This window comes from Cavia porcellus, unplaced genomic scaffold (assembly GCF_034190915.1).
Source record: "Cavia porcellus strain 051 isolate PalLab524CR breed Dunkin Hartley unplaced genomic scaffold, mCavPor4.1 scaffold_27, whole genome shotgun sequence".
Classification (NCBI taxonomy): Eukaryota; Metazoa; Chordata; class Mammalia; order Rodentia; family Caviidae; genus Cavia; species Cavia porcellus.
In genome coordinates, this window is record NW_026947510.1 from 52,591,739 (window position 1) to 52,610,557 (window position 18,819).

Sequence of the window (18,819 nt, forward strand, 5' to 3'; positions counted from 1 at the left end):
AGGGAGACACCCCACTTTTAGCTACGCACTCGGGCTCTGCAGGTCCAGGCCAGAAGTCCCTGTTATGCCAGTGCTGGGCACTGTGGGAAGCAGGCAGGGAATGTCCCCTCTGCGGGTCCAAGGAAGCAGCCACACTCTCAGGGCATCTGCTGACCTCTTTCAAATCAGCTTCAAGGAGCTGGCTCTCAGGGTGCAGTCTTCCCCGATCTCCCTACTTATAATGCAAACTTCTCTGCCCCCAAATGTCCCCTGCTCTCCTGGCAGGGCCCCCTGCAAACCATCACTAACCTCTCCCTCCATCACCTCTCACCGCTAGGACAGTGCTGGTACACCTTTCCCATGCGTGTTATTGTATTTTTCTATTAAGACAAAAATGTTAATGTATGAATTGTTTTTTCTAAACTAAAACTTCAGGATTTAGGTTTAATCCCAGTGCCGGCACTGTGATAAATAAGGGGGTTTGGGTTGCATTTGGGCGCTCATCTCTGAAAGATTCACCATCATTGCCCTACGACATTACGACCTCAAGGAATGGATTCCTGTGTCACTGAGAAATCCCCAGTACCTACGCCGGGGTCTGGCACTTTGAAAGGGCTCAGCAATGCTTGCTTCATCCTTTCATTCGGCATACATATTCATTCAATAAAGCCTGCTGGGAGCAGTGGCACAGGCCTGTAATTCCAGCTTGTAGGGAGGCTGAGGCAGGAGGATTGTAAGTTTGAGGCCAGCCTGGGAAATTTAGTGAGACTCTGCCTCAAAATAAATAGGACGGGCCACAGTGTAACTCCACACTCCCTGTGTCGAATGCCCAGGTTCAATGCCCACTACAGCACAACAATAAATAAATAAGTAAAATGAAGAAAGTGGATTAAAAACGGAACAAAATCTGCAGAGAGGTCATGCACTTTGCAAAGCTTTGCTCAGTAAGAGTAGGATTTCCAGGCAAATGAAGTGATGAGTAACCACGGGTGAGGCTTCCAGATAGAAAACCCAGCAGCCCTTGCACCACTGGCTTCCTTCGGTCTTGGAATAAAATCCACATTCCCCCACTATGGGCCAGCAAGGCCTCCCTCTGCTTTCTCAGCACACACCAGGCCATGCTGTCGTCAACCTTAAATTCCCTGATACTGGAAGTCGTGCCTCAGGACCTTTGCACTTTCTTTCCCTGCGGACCATGTGCCCCACGCCCACCCCGGTTACATCACACAGTTGTCAGGGCTCCACCCTGTTGTAACTTCAGCTCCAATCTCTTACGGAGCGCGTAACCGGACTTCCCGATGCATCACTACGGACCACAGACCACAGCTTCGTTCTTCTCAAGTTACTTTGTCTTTGGGACAAAATACCTGACATTCACAATTTAAAGGAGGAGAGATTTATTTTGGCTTCCAGTTTTTAGTAGATCCGGTCCACAATCAGCCAAGGCAGGAAGAGCACGGTGGAAGGGGCTGGGCGGAGCAAAACGGCTCTCATCCTGGTGCGCAGGAAGCAGAGAAGGGAGTGATAGCAATGGCCACGCCCCTCCTGGCCACGCCCCTGCCAGCCAGGCCCCACCCCCTAACAGCACACTGACCAATAGATGAACCTGCCAGTAGATGAATCCACCAATAGATGAACTCACCAGTAGATGAACCCATCCCTGAGCCAAAGATCTTCAAGATCCTGTCACTCCAAAAACCTCACTCCGACAATCAGGAGAGTTTTGTTTTTGCTTTATTTTCCGGGATGGGAGGTGGGTGGGGCGCTAGCCCGGCTTCAAACCGTACAGTTCTGTGGTCTGCACTGTCGGACACCATCTTGGCCATCACTGGTTTGTAGAGACGGTTTACCTCAGTGGGCCTCGAAGCCAAGCCGGTCTATACCGTCTTGCTCCGTTGAGCCCCTCCTTTCTGCTGACTTCTCCGGCTGATCTAACTTGTCCCAGGCTGAGGCCTCCTCACGAGGCGACAGCTGTCTCCCTCCGTAGCTCTACCTCCTCCCAGCCCCTGCCCTTCCCATTGGGAAGCAGCTCTCTGCCCAGTGCTGGTCTGGCTCTGGGACTCCTCTCCATGTGGGTCCCTGCAGATCCCTGTGCAAACCACCTGTGTCCTCTTTCCACAAAGCCCAGCTTCCCTGCTGCTGGGGCGGCTCTCTCCTAGGCCCTCTGCCCTCAAGCTCTAGAGGAAGGCACCCGTGACCCACGCTGCAGCTGGCACAGGTTCCTGGAGCTCAGCCAGCATCCAGCTGGGCAGCAAGGTGGCTGCGTCTCTTTCTGGCAGTGTCCTCCATCGTAGGAGGCTCTGGGGGCTCCTTCACTTGGTTCTAGAGAAGAGGTTCAGCTGGGGAGGGCACCCACCAACTGTGGCTTCTCCAATCTTCTGATGGAGATAGGAGGGTGGAGGCGGGGCAGGGTGGGGCTTCCCAGTAGCCACAGAGAAGGCCTCCAGGAAGTGGTTTCCTTAGCACTAAATCTGTGTCCACACTTAAGGGTCCTGGTCACCAATTCTGGGGTGACAGGCAATGCTCTCCCTTGGCTGTTTATGGAGGACCTGTGGCATGTCACAGGGGCCTAGCAGACAGTGTTGCTGGTGTCCAGAGCCCATCAGCCCTTGACAATGGCCTTCTGAAGGAGACTGTTGTGGTCCTAAACACAGGAAGAGGCAGGGCCCATGAGGATAACTTCCTGTGACCACAGGCCCTGCACATCTATTATGTGACTTCTCTGTGACCTTCACATGCTCTGGCCAGCTCAGAGGAGGCAGAAGAGGGGCTGTCATCCTGACCCCACCCAGCTCGTCTATAAAAGTGGGATGTTAACAGACTCAGCTGTCGGGACAAAATCAGCTAATGTATGTCACATGCTTTGCTCCTGGAGACAGGGCAGGTTATCAGCAGGAGCCAGGGATGCCCATGATTGCCACCATCAGTGGGACAGGTGGGGCCACTCCAGAGCTGGTTCCCTTGACACAATGCTCCCCTCCCATAAGGGACAGCCCTGGGCCTGACAGGAGTATGACAGGCACCCTGGCATCCTGGTCTCAGAGGAGGTGGTGGTACAGGCTCCTAGGATCCAGGGACAGTTCCAAGAAGGGCCTGGATGCCAGGTTACAGCTTGCAGCACTGACCAGCACAGCAGCAAGGACCATCTTGTGTCTTTAATCAGGGCAGGGTGGCCAATGAGAATGGTGTTTTAGGACAGGATGGGCAATGGTCAGGCTCAGGCAGAGTGAAGACTGCTACCCGGTTTGTTGAGAGATGGCTGTAGAGGAAGTGGCCTTGCGTCACTGAGGCTGGCAGGGGACACTGTGAGTTGGGGACAGTGGCCACCTGAGGGGAGTGGGTCACCCGGAGAGGCAGGAGCTGGCTGGAAAGGGATGGCCCTGCCCTGAGGGTCACCCTTCTCCATCAAGGTCACAGAGGGCAGGCAGGGCCCTCAGCCCCCACTACCGCCTTCACTAGACAGGGCCACTCTGTGACTGCAGCCAGAATGCGGAATGGAACCAGGGCTGCCTGGGCCAAGAGCGAAAGCAGCAGCTGCTGCTGATGATTTTATTTAAAGCCGTCATGACACACACCGAGTGGCAGAGGCAATTCCATCTTGTCACCTTCTGGGAGGGAGACAGAGCCCCCTACCATGCTCCCGAGCACCACACCATCCGAAGAGCAAGCCAGGCCGTCACACCAGGCTCTGGAACAGCCCCACTTTCTCCCTGTACAGGTGGAGGAACTGTGTGGCCAGGCAGTGGAAAGGGGCCTCGTAGTTGTCCATCTCCTTCTGTGGACAGTCAGACAGAGCTGTGTTAGCTTCCTAACCTAGGGACCTGGCGTGCTCTCCAGGGCCCCCTGCCCCAGGCTGCCCACCCTGCTGTTTCACCTTGGTACCACTGAGTGCTGTTCTCAGGCTGCCAGCTTTATAAGGAAACAGACAGAGATGAAGGGGATTCGCAGACAGCCACCGCCAGTGCAGATGCTGGAGCCGGGGTTTCACAGAGGAAGCCACATCTCCAGCAGGCCACGGCGGCGAGGGCTGTTTCTACACAACCCATCCTTGTAGCCATGTGTTAAAACAAGGCCCCGCAGGTTAATGCCAATTGCCAACAGAGCCTGCCCTGTCCTGTCACGGGGAGCCTCTAAGGAAAATCAGGACTGAAGGGACCAGAGGAGCCCCAGGGAGCTTCCTGGAGAACGTGGGCAGGGCCTTTCCCAATTCCAGCCCCCAGCACCAATGGGAAGTGAGGGCTGGCTTGCTGCTGCCTTCAAGGGGATCTGCATGATGCTCCAGGAGGGTCACAGGTTAAAAGCACCCACAGAGATATCCGTGCGATGCCCCAGCAAGTACACAGGATGGGCCACAAAGGACCCAGCCACCACCGGCTCTGTCCCTGTGGCCTCCCCCTCCCCCATGGCCTGCCAGAGGTGTGAGGTCTGATCAAACCAGTTCTCACCACAGCCTAGGGCTGGGCATCCGAACGACAAGGTGCTTTCTCTTTTTGCAATGGTGGGGACTGAGCCCAGGAGCACTCTACTGCGGAGAAATATCCCTGTTCCTTTTTTTTTGAGACAAGGTCTTGCAAAATTGTCCAGGCTGGCCTCTGACTTGCAATCCTCCTACCTCAGCCTCCAGAGTAGCTGGCACTATGCTTGGCAAACACGAGTATTTTCATGACTACAGGATCCAAAGGGTATTTCTCTGGTGTGACAGGGTTCAGCGCTAGAGCAGTGCTGGTGAACCTGTTAGAGCTTTCAGAGATACACACAGCTCGGTGTCACGCGTGCCTCAGATTCGCTATCACTGCCCTAGAGTATAGCTAAGGGCCGGCAAATGACAGCCCTCCACGGGGGCACACAGCACAGTGGACCTCGACTTCCCTGACACTGTTTCCCCGCTCTGTGTGCCTGTGTGCTTTTAATTTTTAAGAAAGAAGCTGGCAGCAGAAAGAACCCACTCGGCTACAGCTAGCAGCAGAAACTGTGAATGTACAAGAACCTGTTCCAGAAAGTTCTCTGGCAGCTGGAGAAAGCACAACCTTGATAGGAAGCGGTGAAGTATACCTAGCAGAACGTGAAGCTCCATGTGAAGACGGTCACCCAGGTCGTCACATGCGGTGACTGCATTTTCCAGCTGAGTGGACGGGGCCCTGGGTGGAGCAGCCCCACTGTTTGGTGCTCCAGATTGGTGATCTGAGAAGCAGGCTTTTGGGGTTGCAGCCGGTTGTGCATGGAGAGGACCAGGGCCATGGAGAAAAGCTACCTGGGCTTTGCAGTAAGGGACCCCCAGAGAGAGGAAATAGGTGGCAGTGCCAGGAGTGTCCTGAGGAAGAGGGCATCCTGGAGCCAAGATCAGCCCCTGTGCTGGGCTCACAACTGCCACAGTCCTGAGAGCTGCCACCTTTGGAGGGACATGAGGGACAGTGTGACACCTCTGGGTGTGCAAAGCATCTCCTGCCATGCAACATCAATGTCAACCCAGTGTCAATCAGTGTCAACCCATAAAATGGCCCACACGTTCCTGGTACAGTTAAGTCCTGAATGGAAGAGAATCAGGCCTGCTCAGCTATGCATGAGGCCTTCTGAACGAATCTGAAAGCTCTCCAAAGCAGGATTGCGGGAGAAGCTGGCATAGAAAGTGAGGCAGGCAGCCTCAGCACTCCTGAAATAAACAGCAATTGAACCATTTTCCAAACGCACTGAGAGGAATCGCCCCAAACGCCCCAGTGACAGGAATCCTTTTGTTGAATGAGTAATCATAGTCTTGCTTATACAGCTGGACACTGAGAGCCAGGATCCTTGGAACAGACTCAGTCGTTCTCAGTGCAGCTTACACGGTCCCCGAGAGTGCCATGGCGTGCTCGGGGGGGGGGCGGGGGCAGCATGAGAACCCCTTCCAGAAGCATCCCAGCCGGACACACCTGAGTCTTGGTGCTGCTTCTGCTCTTTAGCTGTGCAGCTGGGGAAAGTTATACAACCTTTCTGATCTGTTTCTCAAGTGGATAACGAATAGAAGCAGCTGCCTCATGCACTATGAAGCATAAGCGGATGATGTGCAAAATGCCCAGCACACAGTAAGCCTTCAATTATTCCCTCCTCCTGGCTACTGCAAAGGCTGCCGCCCCGACTGATCATTCGTGAACCTGTTTATTCCCCTGCGGTCTTCCAGTGATGATCAAAGGGTTTTTGTTCTTGTTGCTGCTGTTGCTTATTTGTTATGATTTTAAATTTCTGGTTATAGAAACCCTTTTATTTTTACTTTTCAGCCTAAAATTTTCAAACATCTGGGGGCATCAGGAAGTCAAAGAGCCCTGCAGGTCGGGCTTCTGGGTCAGCTGGAGGACTGCGGCTGCTCTCGGGGAGAGGGGAGACGGACTTGGCATCCCGGCTTGGCTGTAGCTCAAACAGTACTGGGTTATATTTCCTTTTTAATTACAGCTTTCTTACCCGAGCTGCCAGTGCAGCTTCTGTGAGCACCAACTCAGGGGGGACTAGTTAACTTGCGCAGTTAATACCAAGCGCTTCACTGCTGCCTCTTCAAGCATAATTTATACCCACTCCCTGCAACACCTGAACAGAATTTAAACTCGAGGCCCGTGGCCTTTGGTGATTAACGTGTGGGAGCAAGTTTTAAATTTTGAGTTCTGGGAAATAAGCGACAATGTCACCGGTGTGAACAGAGGAAGGGGACAGGGTGGTCCTGCGTGCTGTGGGTGACACAGCTCATGGCCTCACTCAAAGGTTGCTGCACTGGGGACAGGAGACCCCTACCACCCCGCCCAGCCTGGCGCAACACAGGTTCCTTAATTTGAACTTCATTAATTTAGCATTTGTGATTGCTGGGCCAGAGGCAAGGGTGACATTCATCTGTGTACAAGCTATGGATTCGAAGATTAAGCAATTAATAGTAAACCAAGACACTGGGGGAACATTTATACCTTAAAAAGCTAACATCTGCTGAGTGTTTACTATGCACTAGGCTTTTTGCTAAGCGTTTAATTTCACCATCCTACTTAATTCTCACACTTAATACTAGTGAGGGATGTATTTTATCATTCCATGTATAGGTGAGGAGCCGAGGCTCCCATGGTTTTAAATAACAAGCGGGGGTGGCACAGCCAGCCTGCTCCTTGCCAGCGAGGTCTGAGTGCCTATGCCTTCAGCAGGCCATGCTGGGGACTCAGGGCTCACGTTCATACAGCGACGGAAGAGCAGCGGCTTGCCTGCAGCTGGAGTGGCCTGGGTAGACCAGAAAGCCCCAGGTGTGCACCAGGCTGCCCTGACTTCTGCAAAGCTGAAGAATCAGGTCTGGGAGGTCTCACAATGAGGTCTCCATGACAGCCAGGGCTCGGGGGCCTGGCAGGAGCCCCAGGGAACTGTGGTGAGGGTCGCTGTGGGCTCTGAAATGCATGTTTGCCTGCTCTTGCTCACACAGGCTGTGTAGGAAGGGGTTCCACAGGGCAGGACACCCCAAGTCGGGACTTGGGCAAGCTAAAGAGGCTGATGGCAGGTTGCTCTTGATTTGCCTACTGCATGAGGACTCCTCCTGGCTTAGAGGACACTGGGTCACCTGGAGTCACCTAGGTAAGAATACAAGAGGCACTGGGGGGCATGAGAAGTGGAGATCCTGGCCCTGGCTCTTTATTGACCACCTGTCCCCAAACTAGGGATGGGAGGGGGCAACTCTTGGTTCACAGGACTGACTGTGAGGGTCCAGGGAAGTAACCTACCCATGACACAGTCACCTGTGCCATCTCACACAAGTGTCAAGGTCAGGGAAACTGCACCAGGCCTACTGGTGCATTTCGCCAGCACAGGCCCAGCTTCTCCCAGGATGGCCTGGTGGCTCTGCTTTACTGTGGGGACCAGTGACTCTTGCAAGCTGGCTGAAACACCTCGGGCTGTGGACAAGAACACCTCTCAATAGGACTCTGCAGAGCTGGCTTCAGGACTCGGCCACTCCCTGCAGAGGCTCCCCCAGATCTGGTGGCACACAGAGGTACTCACCACGGAAATCTCAAAGCACTCGAGGCCTTGGCTCAGTGCCCATGCCCGGGCTTGCTCTGGGTCCACTGCTCGTCTGCTGGCCAGGTCCGTCTTATTTCCCACTAAAACACCTGCTCGTAAGAAAACAATCAGAATGTCACACGTGGCTGCAGTGGGCTGGGAGGTCAGGGTGGTAGCACGCCGTTTATGAGGGGCTGAGAACCTGGCCTGAGAAGCAGCCTGGTGAGGGGCTGGGGAGGCCGGGGCTCTCGTGCTGGTTCCCAGGGCCACAAGAGAACCGGTGGTCTTTGCCTTGAACACCCAGTCCATGCCTGCCCCACTTGTTTTAGGGTTCGCGTGTATCTGTGCCCCCGCCTTCCTTACAATTATAAGTGCTGTGCAGACGAAGGCCAATTTCGGTGTGCGTTTGTGATAATTCCTAGCACATGGGGCAAACTTTAAAAATGGTCATTAATACTAATTTGAGGCCTGGGCTCAGAGTCAGGGATTCAGAGATAATTCAGCTCTGCTCCCAGCTGCATCGGCTACAGCTAATTTCTGAGCCTGTCTCTGGAGATTGCTTTCCCTGGTCTGTAATGAGGAGAATTTGTTGATCTCGCATAGCGATGAGAAATAAACGGGTTTAAAGGATTCAGAAGTGACAACGGGACTTAATGCAACTCGTGCCCCACATGCAGGAGCAAATGAAGGAACCTTTCCCTGGGGTTAGCTTTCTGACAGTATCCATTCCTGTGACAGCACCTTCCCCCTATTTCCGTGGGTTGCATCACGGCTCTGCCAGATGGGTGACATCAACCCTGCTGTACCTACAGACTCAGAGGCAGAGCCAGAGCACGGCCCTGGACATGGGAGTCAGAGCCTAAGTGTCCCGCTTGGCCCCAGTGACCTCTGCAGGAGGTCCCTCTCCGGAGCTGAAGGACAGAGGCACTGCTGGAAACGCACGGGTTGCCAGCTCCTACCTGGGAGGGACGTGCCTGGAATCTGTGCCCGAGCCTTCTCCAGCCACTTGCCGCAGTTGCTGAAGGACTGCTCGTTGGTCACGTCATAAACAAGACACAGGACGTTGGGACTTTCCCACTGCTCGAGGGACAGGAGGAGCACAAGTCAGTAACTTGAAGGCGATTCCTGGGGTGGGGGATAATCTGACGTTCGATGAAGGGACTTGATGGTGGAGGGAGGGGGGAAAGCTATCAAGGGAATGTGAGTCAGGAAATGGGACCAGACACAGTGGGACCTCGGCTTCTCCACTGGAATGAACGGAGGTGTGTTCCGTGTGGGGGTGGGGCGGCAGGGAAGCAGGGAGGGGGAGGGAGGAGGAGGAGGATGCAGAGCTCACAGGTGGGCCAGACCCTCCCCTCTGGGCACTTCTGTGAAGCTTCCCAACTTTGTGGGATCAGTAGGAATTGTCCTACAGGGAGGCCACCTGGCCTGCCCAGGTCCACATGCTTTAGGGACAGTGGAACCAGGGTGGGCCTGGGGCTTTTCTCTACCCAGAGCTCTACTTGGCTCTGCTAATTCATTCCTCCCTCAGGGTTGCTATCCAGGCCCATCACCCCACAAGCTCTGAGCGCCTCTTCCTTCCCGAGCCAGTGCCTGGGAGTGCGTCTGCATGGATCTTCCTGTCACGGCTGGCTTTGCAGGATGCAGAGGCCGCTGCTGCTCCTGCAGTGCCAACATCAGCCCTAATACACACCGCACCAATTGGAAAGGGCTGTGTCCCAATTAAGAGCCAGGGCTCATTCGCAAAGGCTTCGGGGGCTGCTCAGAGTCCTGCGATGTCCTGCTCTGGGGAGGTGGGTGACCCTGGCTTACGTCTGGGGTGGGCATAGGGAAGAATCCTTTCTCCCCCAGTTGCCCTTGGAGGGCTAGCCCAGGACTGACTGGCTCTGGAGGGCTCTCCCCATCTCCAAGGCTACGCTGGTTTCTGGAGGAACCCGAGGTGCAGGAGCGTAGGTTGAGCCAGCGACCCCCGCAAGGTCCTCCAGGCTGACTCATGCGCGGAGAAACAAATTTGATAAACCTTCCTTTGTTCAGGCCTTCCTGGAGGTGGGCCACAACCCCCGGGATCAAGCCGAGGCCGGGTGGACAAGGCTGAGTCAGGCTGGCTGCAGGGAGTGAGGGGCTTGATGGGAAGCATTTGGCCCTGCCTTGCCCACGCACAACTTTCCTCTGCCAAGCATAGCAGCACCCAGCGCTGGCCATGCACACTGTGGGTGCTTGCTGGGCACCATGAAGCCAGCCCTGGGTGAAACGGCTATCGTGCGCTCAACTTCTTAGACAAGGAGAAGGGGACTGACAGCAGGTTCTGTTATAGCGTGGCTGTTCTTGGAATGGCAGGGGAGGGCTCTGGAGAGCTCAGGCCTTCAGATGAGCTCCCTGACCCAGGCTCCAGAGACTGTCACCGTGCAAGAGACAGCATGCTGGGTTCTGCTCAGACAGTTTGGTGGCCAGGGGTACAAGTACAGGGAGCCCACGGCAATAGAAGGGGCACATCCCAGGGGGTGGGAGGCTGGGGCGGAAGGTGAGCCTCATCTCAGGGCCCCTGGTCACTGTCCTAGGAGGCCGAGGAGGGGTGCTGAGATGCTGAAAGCATACAGGAGGAGGGGGGCTGTGAAGGCTGGATGGCCCACAGAGGGGAGCCATGAGGACACAGCTCCACCGCTTCTGGCACATTTGGGATCTAGTCATCCAGGAGCAGGGGTAGGTGGGGCCGCTGCTTCCCGCCCTGGGCTGTGAGGAATGCCCCGTAACGAATACAGCCATGGCCCAGCAGCTTCTCTTGCTACTTACAGTGCAGCAGCATTTTAAAGGGAGCATTACTATAAGGGGCTAGCGCTGTGGCAGGAGGTGGGGTGCAGGCAGTTAGGAAAAAGAGCTCGTGTACTTGCCAATTTATCCAGCATTTCAGAAAACAGCTCCTTGCCGGCCGAGTCAAAAATGAAGAACTCCTGCAATCAGAGAAGCGCGTTCCAGGGAAGCATACACAAGGGGGGATGCTGGCTGCCAAGTCACCGCTGGCGTGCTCGGCTCATCATGAGCGTGGCTGAGCGGCAACATGCACGCACCTACATGCACACGCGTTTTCTGACACCCTCTGTCTTTCCCCAGGCACAGAAGGAAGGCCAGGGTCCCTGAAGCAGCACCAGGCTCCGCCCCAGCCACCACAGGCAGCACAGCCTCACCTCTCCCAACCCAAGTGCAAAAATACCAGGCACAGGCTGACTCCCCACCTGGTGGAACAGAATGCTAAACAGGCTGCCGGGCGCTCCTGTTTCCAAAAGGTCATCCTGCACTTTGTTAACCAAATTGATTTTCAAATCTTAAAACAATTCTTTTTAAAGGAGGTCACTGAGTAGGCCTGGGAAAGTAGGACAGTCTGTCATCATTCGGGGACAGCCCGGGAGCACTTGGGACATGGGGCACCAGATGCTCCTCCCTGTCTGTCCCAGCCTTCCCGGCCCCGCTGGGGGTCCCTTCCCATGGCTGCTGCCCTTGGAAGCCTCTCTGCAGGTCCCTTCTGCCCCTCCGAGCAGGGCGGCCCCTGGCTGGCTGCTGACCACTGGCACCTGCTCTCCGCACACCAGCACCATGTGTCCTCATGCTGGCCACCTGTGTCCTTGTCGTGGCCTTTCTCGCCCGGTCAGGGTGCTTAAAACATCTTTTCTTCTCCCCTTCCCCTTTCCTCTTTGTTCATGGGCCTCTTTCGGCATCTGGAAGAAGCCACAACCCTCTTACCGACTACCATCTTGAGGTCCCACGAGCTCTGGGCTTCCCACAGAGGAACCTGGATTATGACTCTTGGAACCAGACAAGAATTCCACAGCAAGGCCACAGTCCGGCCCCCACCTCCTTAACCTCTCCCTCGAGTATGTTCTCGGTTTCCTAACTCCCATGAACAGAGAGATCGGGGTCTCAATCCCCTACCACCTGTGCGCCTCCTAGGACCAAGGCCCTGAGCCCACTGGAGTAGCCCTGGGTGCACCTGGGTCAGGGATGCCACTCACCACGCTGTCGCCTGTGTCAGGAACTGGCACCGTCTTCACCACCAAATCCACCCCTGTCGTCTGCCGAGGAACAGAAGAGCACAGGCATCAGGATGAGACCCCGACTCCCTGGGGGGCTACCCTGGCTAGGCATCCATGCTCGGCCTGCAGAAGTCAGAGGCCCCCTCGTCTCCCCACTTCCCCTCCCCTGGGGGAGCTGCTGCTTGTGGCAAATCATAGGGAGTGGCTGAGAAGCCTGTGATCACCCCTCATCGGTGTAAAAAACCAATGTCTACATGACCATACATGCAGCCTCAGGGGGCCCCTTCCGGGGATTCTCTGGGGTCACTCCCTCGGGGTTACCCTCACACTTTGAGCCCTGGCCAGCCCAGGCCCCAGCTCACCAGAATGTAGTTCTTCTGGAAGTGAGCCTCTTCACTGCGGAAGATCTGGGCCAGGGCAGTCTTGCCCACGGCCGGGTCCCCTGCGGTCAGAGCAGAAGAAAGACACCGCCTCAGCCCTCACCAGACCTGCCTGCGCTACAAACCACAAGCGCCCGTGAGTTTTCCAGGCAAACACCACTGGCTGTCACCGGGACCACGGAGGTCACAGGCAGGGCAGCGAGCCCATGCGACCCCCCAAAGCTCACAACGGCAGGATAAATCCTACCTGATGAGGCAGGAAGAAGGTGAGGGAGGTTGAGGAGGGGTCTGGATGGCGCCTTGGCAACGCAGACGCTTCCAGTGAGACACCCCCACGGGAAACCCTGTCACTTTCAGGGTTTACACGGAGCCTTGGCAGGAAAGATGAGTGATGGGGTACCTCAGGCGAAGGGGTCCCCCGGCTGAATGACCTGTGTGCAGAGCTGCCAGCTGGATACCCCCGACACTGGCCCCTCAGAGCTCCCACCCGACGGTCGGGAGCCAGTCGCCCTGGGTTCCTCTCCCGCTTTGTGTGCTCACCTGTAACTCCCCTCTAACCTCTCCCCTTTCCTGCCAATGCCCTGCCCGGTGTCCTCTGACGTCACCTGTCACCATGCGTGGCAGCTTCCCCACCACCCCGTCACCCCGCCCCTCAGCCAGTGATGCTTTCTGTCCTCCTGATGTCACCCTACACCTCGTGCAGGGCTGGCTGGGAAAGGTCTCCGCACCTTCGCACCCCATTTTACAGCTGCTCCCACACTGCTCTCTGCTTCACCCCTCAACAGTCTGCCACTCGGTTCGACTTTCCCCTTGTGAGACACCGTGAGCGGGCGAGCGGCATGTCATACACTGATGTGAACGCCCCCTGCGAGCCCAGTCTCGGTCTCATTCATTCGGCCCCACACCACACCCCCACTTCCTCGGCTGCAGATGAAGGGGCCGGGGAGATGGGGTACAGGGCCTGGGTCCGCCCTCTCTGCACCAGCCAGCCAGGCCTTCTCCAGGGCACAAGGGACCGCATCTGATACACTGCAGGCTTTCATCGCTGTGGCCCTCCAGGACACCTGGCACCATGGCCTCAATCGTGTGTTGCTGGGGACCCCCATGCCTGAGCGCACGGCTTCGCTCCTGGACTCTTCCCGTTGCCCAGACTCCAGCTCTGTTCTTGAATCCAGTTGGAAATTGGCTCTCTAGCTTGTGAAGCTCCCTGCAGATTGGCTCCGGCTAATTTCATAAATCTTCCCCCCGCCTGTCAGTCAGTCACCAACACTTACAGCAAACCTCCTGTGTGGGCTCCAGGGAAGCATCCGAGCACAGGGAGGTGACAGGACTGATAAACAAGATGACAAGTGCAAATTCAACAGCGCAAGCTGAGAACCGCAGAGAGAGCATCCAGGAAGCAAAGAGGCGGCCCAGGCCCGGCCCGGGCGGCCCCCTGCCCGGGGAGGAGGACGGAGCCTGGGGGTGCAGGTGGAGGGCACTGCTGGCGACCCTGTGACCCCGTAACTGCCATGTCCAGTGGTCTCTTCTCACGCCTCGCCCCCAATGCCTCTGAAGGGTGACGCAGACTAACGCAGGCCCCTTCTTTCGAGCCATCCTGGTGGCTTCTACCTCTGAACCGGCGGGATCTTCTGCCCCACCCCTCCCACTCCAGGATGTGGCCACTCCTGGGGGCTGCGGTCAGTGCTCTGCTTCTGGTGCTGTGCCTCAGTTGCTCCCCTTCCCCCGACTCACTGCAGGCAGGGCTCTTCCTGGGCCATCTGATTTTCTGGCTACCCGTAGAGGTTGCCATGGGGTGATGGGCTTTCACTCCATCTGTGTCCACAGCCTGTCCCTGAGTGTCTGTCTGTCCCTGAGGGGTCACGCCCACCTAGCTCACTCTTCTTGCTCACCACCACGTGTCCTCAGTGTCCCCACATTCAGCCTTCACCTCCCCCCACACTCAGCTGGCCTCTCGTGAATGTCCTGAGACCTTTGCTGTCTCCTGACCACCCCTATCCTCCCACTACCCCGAGTTCATGCCTCCACCAACCTGCCTCCCCACTCTGCTCTGCAGCACTGGGACGGGGCTCTGCAAACACCCTGTCCTGACCCCTGGGACAGCCAATCATGACCGTCAGCCTGACTGTCCGGACCAGGAAGACTGCAGATCTGGGAGACTGGTGAAGCACACCTCTGGGTGTGGCTGGCTGGGTCACGGGCATGACCTCGGGGACTCATCTGCTGCCTGCCTTCCTGCTCCCTGGCTCTGCCCCTGCTCTGCCTCCTGGGCGCTAGGAGGGGAGCAGCTTTCCTTGCCACGCTCTTCCCCCACGGTGGTTCCGCACTGGAGCCTGCCAACCATGGACTGAAGTCTCTGGAACCCTGAGCCAAATTAATGCTGTGTGTGTCAGAAATTTCATCACGGTGACAAAAAGCTGCCCTGTGCACGTGCGCACGCACATGCGCGTGTACACACACACACACACACACACACACACACACACACAGGCACCAGCATGGTGGGATCTGCACTCAGCACCCAGGCCTTCTCCGAGCTGAACCTCACAGTCCCGGTGACCACGCCCACTTCCCCTGTGCCTAGTCCGAGGTCCTGCTCCTTTCTGCTGTCGCTCCTGTGCTGCCTTAATCCTGTCTGCTTCTCTTCTTGAGACCCTCAGTACCTAACAATAACTTTTCAATACCTAAGTCCACCGTGTACAGTGAAGCCCTCACCTCACACAGCACCTGCTGATCACCTGGACCCTGATTACGTAGCACCTGGGGCCAAGAGCGATTTCCCAAAGATGGGCCCGCCAAAGCCCCAAGTGACCTTGGCCATGGTGGTCTCACACCCACAGCCCATCCTCTCGGGCAGCAGCCTTCTGAAAGCCCCAGCTCTCTACCACTGTGCCTCCAGGTGCTTCCTCTGGCCTTTCAGCCCTAAGAGGCCAGTGACACCCTTAAAATGGCCCTGGTGCAATGCTGAATATATTTTAAGTTCTTCATCAGACCTGGACTGAAAACAGTCCTGGCATTCCCAGAGTCCCTCTGCCCTTCCTGTCCTCCCCGCGCTACCCCACCCCAGCAGCACACGGGCTAGTGGACGTCCCAGAGCAGAGTTCTCATCCCTACCACCACAGGCAACTTCTCTCCAGCCAGCACTGGCCCGGCCTCCACTTTCTCCGCCTGTCCTTACACAGGATCTGGGCTGCACCCCGGTTCCCCAGCCCCTCAGGACTCACAGCCTTGCAACCACTTCCTCCAACCCATGCCCAGATCCTGCTCCCTCCAAGCAAAGCTCAATTAGTTCTTTCCCCTGCACCCTTGGAGGGGAGTGCTACCTCCTTGGTCTTGCATGGAAGGCAATAATGAATCCCTTGCTGGTGGCAGGAGACCCATGACCCAGAGAGGCACAACTATTACGTCTATGTACACAGAGAGGCAGTGCAAGATAGAAATTAAAGTCATAGAATCAGGAGCCAGAATCCAGCTCCACCACTTCCCAGCTGCATGATGTTAGGTCAGTCACTTCATCTCTGTGCCTCAGTTGCTGTATCTGTAAAATGGGTTACTAACTACCCACCTCACAAAATTGCCATAGGATTTAATGAGTTAACACGTACAGTGCTAGACATACAATAAGGACTATTAAGGTGTTTTTAAGATAAATCAATTACAGATAAATATCAAGTATGGCTTTCTCCTTTCATCTGAACCAGAACCTGCAGTAGCTGGGCCTTGACAATTCTCCAGCGTCAGGCACACAAAGGGGAATCAATTCGTGGTTGTGGCCCTGGTGTTGTAACTGCCCTCGTACAGCTTAGTTCTTCCCGGAGCTGCACTGGTCCCTCCGTGAGTTCCATTGCACCTTGTCGGTGACTCACAGACAGTAGATGCTCAGTAAATATCTTTTTCTGAGTGGTGATACACTTGAACATCAGGGCCGTGATAAGCAGTCATGTGAGAGATGTGTGGGCCTGCCGAGCTGAATGGGAACAACCTGTGAGGGGCGGGTGGGGGTGGGTGAGAGCAGGGAGGTGGCGCCAGGCCAGGTCCCAGCTGAGGTCTTTGATCCCCAGAAACTTCCAGGAGGAGACGCCCTGGGGGCCTGGACAGGAGGCTGCAGGCCGAGCACTGCAGGCAGAGCTGGAGTCCCAGAGCCACTGACTGAAGCCCCTCCTGGACTCACTGACACAGGTGCTGGAGAACGCAGGGGTAAAGCAGGGCGAAAAGGACCCAGGCTGGAGGACGGCACAGCCCGTGCTAAGAACAAAGCCCTGGAAATCAGATCACCCGGGTCAGGTTCTGCATCACACCGTCCTGTGCGCCCCCTGGCAAGTGTCCTCATCTCTCTGGGCTCCATTTGTCTCATCTGTGTATCAGGATGACAGCAAAACCAACCCATCCCACAGCAAAGCTGTCGGGATTCAAGGGAGCAGCGCCGAGGGCCGAGCGTAGGGCTGCAAAACAGACCGTACTCAGGGAGCTGCATTCGGAAGGCACCGAGAGGAAGGACAGTCAGGGGCAGCAGTGCATTGTAAACAGCAATCTAGCTTTAGAAAATGACAATGTTCCCTCCTCATCCAGTGAGGGAGCTGACGCTCAGAGAAACGCTGTGTGCAAGGTAACATCCCCAGGAAGAGGGCACCAGAAAGACTTCCATTACACAACACTGCCTCCCCTGGCGCACTGGAAACTACAGTCCCCTGAGAACCACCAATAGCTTTCGATCCAGTCTGACTGTCACGCCTCGTTCTATGTGATACCTTTTACTATCAAACAGAAAAGTCATTGAACACACTGTCATCAAGCCAGGTGTGGTGGTGCATGCCGGTAAGCCCAGCACTCTGGGAGGCTGAGGCAGGAGGATTCCAAGTTCAAGCCCCGCTTGTGAGATGCTGCTGCAAAGTTTAAAAAGGGATGTAGCTGAGTGTGAAGGCTCTGAGTTCAACTCCCAGGACTGAAAAAACAGACAGAAAAACTATCACTTATTTTCAGTCTGGAAGAGAGGAATAAAAAGGAGGTTTTTCTATGTAATTTCTCCTCGGTTCTTCCCTGAGTTGGTCAGGGAAGCCTGGAAAGGTCACAGGTCTGGACATTAACACCAGGTAAGGGTTTTGGAGTTAGGCCGACTTGGGGCTGTAAATCTTGTGTATGACCTTCGGGTGTGCAATGGTGAGACAGTTAAGTGAAATACTCTGTGTGCAGTAAAGACTCAGTGAAATACCCATTCCTTCTGCAGTCACAGCTCTAATCCCTGCAATCACATTTCTACATGTGCAGCTGACACAAAGAAAACGCCACAATACAATAAGTATTTACTGAGTAGCTACTGTGTTTGAGGCGTTGTAGTAGGAGCTTGGGAGGGCACTCCACAAAACAAAGACCGCTGACATTGAGGAGACTCCATGTGTAAATTCTGAGATGAGGCAGCACAGAACACTCGACCTCACAGACAGCAAACAGGTGCCTCTGCAAACTCTCTTCTGTCTTTTATCAGAACAGGTGGGGCCAGGAAGAGAATCCTTTAAGTAAAGACTCCCAAAGTCACCAATGCCCAATTTTGGGGCACAGCAAATGATTTAGCATTTGGGGGTTCGCGTAGGCTGATTTTTAAACCAGTCTGCTCCTTGTTAATACAGTTCAAACTGGGTTTTCTCTCTCTGAGTATGACAGCGACTGCGCTACAAATGCAGTGTGGAAGATAACTGCTTCCTGCCTACTGGCATTATCTACTTCGGTAGGCAGCAACTCGCCTCTGGGAGAGAGTGGGGGAAGGCGTGTAGACAGTTTACCTGAACAAAAATTCCGCACGAATGATGAAAGTTCTGCACTTCAGAGGCCACTGTATTCAAGCGCAAGTTTTCACACTCACCTGCCAGGATGCATTTGGCTGCCAGCTTTACCATGGTAACCACCGACTGAAGTGGGGGGGATGCAGCTGGACCCGGGCCCGACCTCCTGGCCCGGCCGGGGTCGGATTTCTGGAGCTAGGGTGGCGGGAGGGCTCCAGATGGGGCCCAGCTCAAGGCCTAGAAGCAGCCTAAAAATGTGCAAGCGGGCGACGCAGCTCCCGCTCTCACTCCCAGCCCAGCCCCTCAGCCCAAACCCTGGTCTTGGGCTCGTGGAGAAACAGTCCCACGCCTCTAGAGACCTAAGCACCAAACCAAATAAACTGTCCTGGCAACCATCGGCCCGCCTCCTTCTTGCTGGCTCTTGATTGGCTGATACGAATACCTCCCGCCCCTCCAGACGCTAGAAGACCCAGTAGAAGGACAGGGCGAGACCAACAGCCTTTTCTTTCAAGACAATTCGTAGCTGCACCTGCTCTTTAACATCATTCCGCTTGATAAATGGCTCTAGCTACCGTCAATCAGAGGCACCTCCCGTCCCAGTTCCTCCGGAGCATTTCGGGAAAAGAAGTTCTAGCCTGTGTAGCCAGAGGGCGTGAAAAAGAA

At 55.5% G+C, this 18,819-nt stretch overlaps 1 protein-coding gene across 3 annotated transcripts; it reads right to left on the reverse strand.

Annotated features, from left to right (window-relative positions):
• Positions 1-3,495: 3,495 nt before the first annotated feature.
• Positions 3,496-18,569, reverse strand: Ift27 (intraflagellar transport 27). Of its 3 annotated transcripts, none has more exons than XM_063238465.1 (7): positions 18,237-18,566; positions 12,362-12,441; positions 11,979-12,038; positions 10,863-10,922; positions 8,934-9,051; positions 7,975-8,084; positions 3,496-3,754 (listed from the first exon to the last, which is right to left on the reverse strand). In XM_063238465.1, exons 1-7 carry the CDS (start codon positions 18,268-18,270, stop codon positions 3,656-3,658), a joined length of 561 nt encoding a protein of 186 aa, XP_063094535.1. In that variant the 5' UTR covers positions 18,271-18,566; the 3' UTR covers positions 3,496-3,655. The 3 variants fall into 3 exon arrangements, with proteins under 3 accessions (XP_063094535.1, XP_063094536.1, XP_063094537.1); XM_063238466.1 differs by lacking the exon at positions 3,496-3,754 and adding an exon at positions 6,241-7,547 and having other exon boundaries at positions 18,237-18,569; XM_063238467.1 differs by lacking the exon at positions 3,496-3,754 and adding an exon at positions 7,574-7,868 and having other exon boundaries at positions 18,237-18,569.
• Positions 18,570-18,819: the final 250 nt, after the last annotated feature.